General features: G+C 57.2%; 1 protein-coding gene across 1 annotated transcript; it reads left to right on the top strand.

The window, feature by feature from the left end:
* Positions 1-1053: 1053 nt before the first annotated feature.
* LOC123521695 (legumain-like) lies at positions 1054-5391 on the top strand. The gene is made up of 4 exons (XM_045290495.1): positions 1054-1290; positions 2677-2847; positions 4530-4597; positions 4817-5391. Exons 1-4 carry the CDS (start codon positions 1102-1104, stop codon positions 4857-4859), a joined length of 471 nt encoding a protein of 156 aa, XP_045146430.1. The 5' UTR covers positions 1054-1101; the 3' UTR covers positions 4860-5391.
* Positions 5392-9078: the final 3687 nt, after the last annotated feature.

Below are 9078 nucleotides of genomic sequence, written 5' to 3'. Positions count from 1 at the left end.
GCTTCTCCTTGGGGATGTCTTGTAGGAAGTCAATCTTGCCAGCTGAAGCAGGGAACTGCTAAGGCAGCTGCACCCGGTGCGACCATCACAAAACGAGACCCGAGAACTAGAAAGGCGAGGCTCACCACCCATGTATCCCTCCGCCTTTCAATTAGCCCCACATGTGATTATCGGCCAGGCTGGCACAATTAACTAACTCACCTTTTTTTGGGTACCTGCCTCACCTTCTAGAACAGAGGTTTTCAACCTTCCTAATGCTGCCACCTTTTCATACTGCTCCTCATGGTAAGGTGACCAGATTTAAAGCGGGACACCATTGACCGGGGTGGGGGGAGGGTTCTTGATTAAAAATTTGGTCTATATGGACCAAATAGACTGTTCCCTAGCTTGTCCTACATTCTTTCCAAAAATCGGGACTTTTTTAAAATGCCAAAAATAGGGACTGTACCGCCAAAAGCGGGATGTCTGGTCACCTTACTCATGTGGTCATCCCCCAACCATCAGATTATTTTCGGTTGCTACTTCACTGTAAGTTTTCTATTGTTATGAATTGGGCGACCCCTGTGAAAGGGTTGCTTGACCCCCGAAGGGGTTGCGACCCACAGGTTGAGAACTGCTGCCCTAGAAGAACTGTGAGCCAGTCAGTGCAGCCCTCTTCAGCTGTCACCTGGTAGAGCTTGGCCAAGTGCTGGTCTGGTCAGGTGCGGGTGCAGCCCCTTAGCTCCCCGAGCACTGGGCTCCTCAGTGGGCCCCACCTCAGATCCCACCTGGGCAGAGTCCCCTCCTGCCTCCCTGCTCTGGTTGTTGAGGGACTCTGGTCGGGGCGGGGCACGGGTAGGTGAATAGGCTGGCAACTGGCTCACACCCCTCTGGTCCCAGCCTTGGTTGACGGACCACCAGCACTCCCACCGCATGCTTGAAGGAACCTCCGTCGCTGCAGAAGTGCCAGACATCCAGGAAGCTGGCCACTGGCCAGGCTCAGATGCCCAGCAGGTCGCTTTGCCTTCTGAAGGTGACTTGCGTGTGTGAGGCTGAAACCTCTGCGGAGAGGCTGGGCTCACTCCTTACCCGCCCTCCCTCTCTCCCCAGTCCATCTCCGCCATGAAGCTGATGCAGTTTCAGGGCATACAGCACAAGACCAGCTCGCCCATCTCCCTGCCTCCAGTCACGCACCTTGACCTCACGCCCAGCCCTGAAGTACCCCTGATGATCTTGAAGAGGAAGCTCATGGTCACCAATGACCTGCATGAGTCCAGGGAGCTCCTCAGCAAGGTCAATAGGCACCTGGAGGTAAGTAGAGGTCAAAGTGGTAACTCCCGGCTCCTGTGGTCTCTGTCTGCTGACCATCATCCATCGTGAGAAGGGCCAGGTGCCCGTGCATCCCTCTCAGTTCATGAGCCTATCTCCATGAGTCACCCCTCTGTGAGTTGGGAGCAAAGAGACGGGCCTCTCGCTCCCAGACCCCACCTAGAAGCACTCTCATTTCTCTGCGTAGTTAGTCGTCCCGTTTGCAGGAAGACCCTGAGTCCTAGAGCCCAAAAGCTTCCTCAAACTCGCCCGGGGTTCTCCTTGGCAGTGGCGGAGTTGGGCCTCCAGGGGCTTGTCGCTGGGTTTAGAGGCAGCCGGTGACTCTTGGGGTTCCAGCTCTGGGACCACAGGAGGGCATGAACAGGGCCACTGCACGGATGTGGCGTGAGCCTCTTCTTTCTGACAAAGCCAGCCCTGTACCTCAGGTCTCAGCGCAGTGGACGGTCCTGCACGCTCGGAGACCCCGCGGGGCTTTCTTGGGAAGATGAGAGATGGTGGGAGCCATGAGCGCTCCAATACCATGGACGGCCTTGTTTCAAGGCCCCCAGGTTCTCCGCCCTGCCATGGCCCAGCCTTGCCGCACACAGACCTGTTGTCGGGAAAGAGGGCATCTTGTGGCCTTGAGAGCCCACCGCCCCCTAGGACCCTCAGGCCCAACTCCTAGTCTCTCGCCCAGACGGCAGTGAGTCTGTTGATTTCAGACTCACAGGAAAACCCCAGCAGGCGAGGGGCAGGGCAGGGACTTGCGGTGAAATCAACATGAAGCAGTTTCCTTATGGGGAGAGTTTCCTCCCTGCCCTGTTATCTAACCATTTGATGACTTCCTGAACGGGATACCGCAGCAGCGTCTCGGACCCAGCTCTGCCACTGCACGGGCTTCGCGGCTCCCGCTCATTGCTTGGAGTTGGACAGCCGCCTGTGGGCACAGTGGTACCGTGTTGGGCTGCTCACCTCGAGGTCGGCAGTTCAAAAACCACCAGCCGCTCTGTGGGAGAAAGATGAGGCTTTCCACTCCATAAAGCGCTCCTGCCTGGGAAACCCACCGGGCAGGGCGCTGTGAGTTGGCATCGACTCGTTGGCTGTGAGTTTGGAAAGGATTCTGAAAAGCCGAGCGTTTTCTAGAGACAAATTTACTTATTGTTCATCGCCGGCGTCTGTTGTTAACTTCTTATGAGCAGAGAAGCAGCACTGCCTTGGCCGGCTCAGCGTTTCTCACGGACGTTTCAGAGCGCAGTCACTGTGTAGCCGTCCTCGGTTGCCTGGCCATGTTTTCCATCCCCGTCAGCTGCCTCCGAGTCTTGTCTTCAGGGCTCCAGGGGGGGCAGCGTTGAAATGAGGCGCCTCCCACGAGCATGTTTTCTTTCACAGGTGAGGTACCTCATGGAGAAGACCATGCAGAAGATCCTGTCCTTGCTGGTGACGTCCGAGGCCGAGCTGGAGCACGCCCTGTCCATGCGGGCGGAGCTCACACAGTACGACTGCTACCAGGAGGCCGCCATGTACTTCCGGACACACTGCTTCAACTGGCACTCCTCTACGGTGAGCCCAGAACGACCTGCCGCCCCCACCCCTCTGCAGCCCCTGGGCCTGGCCTCCACGGGGCTCACAGGTCATCGATTCCTCAGGGAAGTCCTGGGAGTGGGCGGTCCTAACTGACCAACCCATCACTCTCACCGCTGTTCAGGAGGCCAGGAGTTCAAGGTCAGGGTCGGCTCTGAGCAGGACAGTCTGGTTCCTCGCACTCTCCCAGTGGCGGGGCACCTGACTTTCTCGCGTGTGCTTCTGGTTTCTGTGCCTGGTCCGCTCCTTTTAGACCCCCAAAGTGATTGCCTGACAGCACACCATGCCCCACGTGGCCTGGGCAGCGTAAAGAAAGCCCTGTGCCCAGACAGGAGGGCGTCTGCTTGTGTATGGATTCAAATTCCACACCTACTATGGGGAGTCGCGGGTCAGTCCAGAACAGCCTCCTTGTAGACGGCTGAGGTCCACTCGGCGAGCGATGAGAACTGTGTTTGGAGGCTATTGGTGGCGTGTGGGGAAGGGCTGTCCACATCCACTGGACCTAAGTCCCGGCCCCAGGACTGGGTGGTTCTGCGGGTGGGACAGCAGGCCGAGTGTGTGGTTCAGCCCCCAGCCCTGTCCTGCTGGCTTCTCTTCACGCCCAAGTCTCTCCCTGCCAAGCCCTTAGCACTAGCGTCCCTCCTCCACCAGCCACCATGCTTTCCACGCCAACCCCTCCCCAAGGTCCCACCTCGGGGGTTGCAGATGGTCACGCCCGGGGGTCACTCGGAGGCCTCTGCTGACTGCCAGGGCTTGCTCTGCTCCATCTGGAGCCCGCCCTCAAAGCCACCAGCCACCTGTCGCTCTAGATGCAGGCGGCCCTGACTTCCGCCGCATCTGAGTTACAGGGAACTGCCTGTCCTTGTGTCACATCGTTGTTTTACGTCCCATCGTTGGTCCCGTGCACCACGTGCTGTGCTGCAGCCTGTGATTTGCTGATGTCCATTCTCACGCCAACCCCCAAAGACAGCGACCAGATTTAGAAAGATCTAGATAATCAAACCGCCACCACCGCCGGCACGCTGCTTCCCACAGCAGACCTGTGTGTGTGTTTTTCATGATCGAATCTCTCTGAGGACCCAGAAAGTCTGAGTGTCCATTCTCGTCTCCCATTATGTTTACTTTGAAGTCTAGTTATCGCAGATTGATATTGCCACGCCTGCCGGGTTTTTTGGAGGGGGGGTTGTCATTGGCCTGGTAGATTTTTGCCATCCTTTGACGGCTTTTGTCTGTGAGTGTGAGGTGTGTCTCTTGAAGGCAGCAGAGGGATGGGTCTTGTTTCCTAATCCAGTCTGCTGCTCTTTGTGTTCTGATGGGTGCACCTGGTCCATTGGCATTCACTGTTACTGGTGACACACATGGATTCGTTGCTGGAGACTGAAACCCTCTATGGGAGCAGACAGCCTCATCTTTCTCCCTCTGAGCCACTGGGGGCGTATGCACGGTCGCCCGAGCTCCGCTCACTACCACCAGGGCTCCTGACTGGTCACAGAAAGGCAGTAATACTGAAAACGGGGTGGGCAAAGTATCCTCCTTATGCCAGACCGACTTAGGATGGAGTGGGGAGCACAGAGTACAGGGTCCCCAGTAGAGTGACGAGCTGACCGAGTGGTGGGCGGCTGCAGTCCCGATTCCATGCTTTTTGGCGCTCTTTCTTCCAGTATGAGTATGCCCTGAGACATCTGTACGTGCTGGTCAACCTCTGTGAGAAGCCCCATCCCATTGACAGGTGAGTGAGTCCACTTTGGCAGGGCATGGGAAGGGTGAGGTATCCTTCACCTGTGTTCTAGATACACCTGCCCTCGGAATCCCGGCGCGCTGGGCCTTCCGTGGTGGTTGGCGGGGTGGGGTGGCTCCATCCGAGCACTTCCTGTTCTGTGCTGGACTGGGCCTGTCAGTCCGTCAGGGTTGGCCCGGCTCGCAAACACTTCCTGCTTGTCTCTTACAGAATCACGGCGGCCATGGACAAAGTGTGCCGGGGTCGCTACTGAAAAGCTGTCTTCGGGACGCTTTTCCGAGTGTGAACACCTCCGCCTAGATTGGGAGACCCACCTTCGATGGAAGAGGTGGCGCAGGAAGAGCCCCCTCCCGCCTGCCCCCAGCCCTCCTGGAGAATGCAGTTGGGCCCCGCTCTCTCCCCAGGTGGCTTGCTCACCTTAAATTGTATGCCCAGCCATGCTACCGGTCATGCATGACGCTCTGGACAACGACCCACCTGGGTGGGGACAGCTCTTGGCGGAGAAGCACACCGGCCTTTGAGGAGGCTCTGTGACTTGACCCGTTCGAAGGAGAAAGACGGTTACTTTGGGTTCCTGTCACCGGTGGAAGGAAGCGTCTTTGCTCCAAGAAAGCACAGAGAGGCGAGGGTGTTCCTGAAACCGGAGCAGAATCAATGTATGGAAGAGGGTCCTGCGCCCCCCGTGGAAACCTACTTTTAGAAAAGATGATTTATGATTGTGATTGCTTTTGTATCTTAGTCTACAATAATGGACAAGCCTTGAACAAATAAAGATTGGTCACTGAGCCCAGGGATTCCTGAGGCTGGTGTTGTGTCTGCCTCCTCCCCTGTCTGACGACTGCGCCACTCGGGGGCTCGGGCTCTCTGTACCATGAGGGCTTGTCAGCCTCCAGGCCGTGCTGCCTGCTGCCCCTCGGCCCTGCCGAGCCCTCCCTACTCCTCCCTCCATGCTCAACACTTTGCTCAGCTTATTTCTGAATGTCCCTCGATTTCCCACTTCCCCCTGCCCCTCATTGGGTCTGGTACAGCATGTGGGCACTCCTCCTTACACCCCTGGGCAGCAGGGCCCTTTGGTGGCCTTGTTTCTTTCGCCCCAGAGCTGTACACAGGGAGAGTTGCCCATGTTACATCTCTGCAGTGGAATTTTGTTTGGCAATAATAAAGACGCAGTTCTGCTATGACCCAGACGCACCCTGGAACCATCATGCCGAGTGAAAGAAATCACTGCCATCCAGATGATGCCGCCCCAGAGGGACTCCTTGGACACAGGAGAACTGCTTCTACTGGAAGTCTTTACTACGGGGCCGACAGCCTCTGCTTTCTCCTGCGGAGCGCTTGTGGGGTGTGAACACCTTGACCTTGACTTACCTTGCAGAGCCACTGGGGCTCCAGTCACAGGACGGCATAGGATACTAGGGGGGCGCTTCACAAAGTCGATAACAAAATGAAAGATGATGGCATTTTCCACGAACTTCGTGAAGCCACCTCATAATGTAGCCAAACCAGCTTGCACAGGCACCTTTTACACAGAAAACATCCGTGATAGCCAGGGACCAGAGCTGGCCTGACTGGCTTGGGTTCCCTCAGCGCCGGTGGGCTGGGCGGAGGTGGGTGAGCAGGTGGAAGGATGGCCTGCGGATGCAGTTCTGTGAGCCTCAGCCAGTGTAAACCCAAGTTTTAGAGGCGCGTGTGTGAGAGAGAGCGCGCGTGTGTGTGTGTGTGTGTGTGTGTGTGTGTGTGTACGCACGCATGCCATGCCCTGGGCAGGGACCCGGGGTGATGGGCCGGGGCACAGTCGGGGTCCCGCCTCTCCCTCCCCAGCCTGCAGGGACCCCTGCGTTCCCCACCCTGCCTCACTTTCCTGCGTCTCTGAGTTTCTCGCCATTTCTGGGGTGGGTCTCTCTAAACCCCGTGTCGGGCTGCCTGGTGCCTCTATTTCCTTCGCTGCCAGCCACTCTCCTCCTCTCCTCCCTTGTCCCATAATAGGTGAACAAAGATGGTCTAAAGAGGGAACCCCCTCCTTGGGGAGCCCCATCCTGACTTAGGGCCCACCCCACGCCCTGGCCTCTGGCCTGGGCCTCCAATCGCCTTCCTGCAGAGCCTGTGGAGTGGGGTGGAGTGGCAGGCAGACCAGAGGGCAGAGGCCCTAAAGGGGCCCAGGTGTCAGAGCCTGGGGGCTCCCCATCCCAATGACCCTCTGCAGATGGAGGCACTGACCTGTTTCTCTGGGCCTGCCACTGTGAGCCGGGCACTGGCGCTGCCTTAAAACTGCCAGGAGGGCCAAGGTGGGGGACAGGGGGCTAGCCTCAGCCTGCTCAGCGGAGATCACACTGCTTCTGTGACGTGTGTGTGTGTGTGTGTGTGTGTGTGTGTGTGTGTGTCCCTGTGAGGACCACATGGAGTGGCTGTCACCATGGACCTGGTTAGAGGTGCTGTTGGCACTGGTGACTCGGCCGGGTCCAGTTTCGGGGGCCCCAATGGGAGGCCTGCTCGATCAGAGCCTTTTCTCTAAATTTTGTGCCTTTGGGGGTAGGAGATGCACCCTAAAGCCTCTGCTGACTGGCTCTGTGTGACATTTCACCCTGACATGGAAACTGAGAGCCAGGCAGACCGTGGGTGGGTGCAGCCCCTGATCCACATAGCTGCCCTGTCCCAACACTGGTCGGGCCATTCTCTGTGTCTCAGCCGACTTGGATTGCTCATTCCTGGGACTCTGTGCAGGATCATCTGCTACCAAAGGCTCAGAAGGGCCAGTGCCCAAGCCCCTCCTGGTCACACAGAACTGCCTGGGTAGTGCCAGCCAGTCTACGGGGCTCAGAGAGGTCAGGCGGCCTTCTTGAGGGCTGGTTTTCTTGCTCAGAGTAGGCTCTGATATCTCCTATGCAGGGTCAGGTAGTAAGCAAATGCTGGGGCTGGAGCAGGGGTGGGGTGGGATGGCGGTGGAGGTGGGAATTAAATATCTAACCTCCTCAGGCTTCCCTGTGTCCCCGAAGCAGGACTCACACATGCCTCCTCCACCCCCCATCCTCCTTTATCAAGTCTCACGCCCACTGTTCCTTTCCACAGTGCTCGACTGCCATCATTCGCCCTAATGACCACACAGAGCTCACAGACAAAACACAACGATGGGGGTGTATTAGGGAAGTGTGTAGGTTACCCCAAGTTAGGATCGGTAAACAGTTAGGATACAGTTGTTGGTCCACAGCAACACTGCTCTTCAGCCAGCAGCCAAGTCTCTCTTAGGTCCTCAGCCCCTCAGCCACGTGGTCCCTTGACCTCTGCCTCTGTGGAGCAAGAAGCCTGCCCACTGCTCCGCCTCACAGTCCCATAGTCTCAGGAGCGCTGCTCCGCACTGTCTCACGGTCTCCAGGCCTCCGGCTCTAGTCCTGGTTTGGCTCCTTTGCTCTGTCCATGATCTCCATGCTGCAGCCTCTGGGGCCTCTGTCTCTTCCGACCGAGATCTCCAACACGCTCTTCCGATGGTCCCGGGATTTCTCTCTGAGTCTGAGGCGGCTCTTATCCGCAGGGGAATGGCTTTGATGGCGGTGTGGTTTTTGTCTATCCGTCGACTCTTGTTGTTGTTATTGTTAGGGGCTGTTGGGTTGATTCCAACTCATAGCCACCCGAGGGACAAAATAAGGGTCCTGCCCTTGTCACAAGTGTCCTTCTCTCTGAGCCCACTGTTGCAGCCACTGTGCCAGTCCATCTCATCGAGGGCCTCCCTCTTTCCCACGGTCCCTCCGGTTTACCAAGCATGACGTTCTCCTCCTCCTCCAGAGCCTGGTCTCTCCTGACAGCATGTCCCAACAATGCGAGAAGAAGTCTCGCCACCCTTGCCTCCCAAGCGTGTGCTGGCTGCACTTCTTCCAAGACCAACGCGTTGCTTCTCCTGGCGGTCCGTGGTGCCCTCACCATTCTTCACCAGCACCAGAGTTCAAAGACATCAGTTATTCTTTGGTCTTCCTTGTTCATTGTCCAGCTTGCATATGAGTATGAAGAGACTGGAAATACCATTGCTTGGATCAGGCACACCGCAGCCAGCAGACCACATGCCCCACGGAAACAAAGGGTGGCACTTGGTTCACCCCTCTCCTTAATCCTGCCTGCACCCTGTCCAGTTATACAGCAGAGACACTCGCTGATATCGAGTTGATCCCAACTCATAGTGACCCAATGGGACAGAGTAGAACTGTCCCCGGGGGTTTCTGAGACCGTCACTCTTTGGAGGCGTAGAGAGCCCCATCTTTCTCTCCCAGCGCAGCTGGTGAGTGCCACCTGCTGACCGTGCGGTTAGTCACCTCGCATGTAACCTCTGAGCCACCAGGGCTCCTCTGTGGCACACAGGGCCATATCAGCTCAGGTGGGGTGGGGGCAGGAGAGGCAAAAGAACAGGCCAACACAACAAAGGTACAAATGTGCTCGACACAATGGATGGACGGATGGATTGTGATAAGAGTTGTACGAGCCCCCAA

This window comes from Echinops telfairi, unplaced genomic scaffold, assembly GCF_000313985.2.
Source record: "Echinops telfairi isolate 266 unplaced genomic scaffold, ASM31398v2 ScPeMD7_2;HRSCAF=8, whole genome shotgun sequence".
Lineage (NCBI taxonomy): Eukaryota > Metazoa > Chordata > Mammalia > Afrosoricida > Tenrecidae > Echinops > Echinops telfairi.
This window is presented reverse-complemented; position numbering and strand designations above follow the sequence as displayed.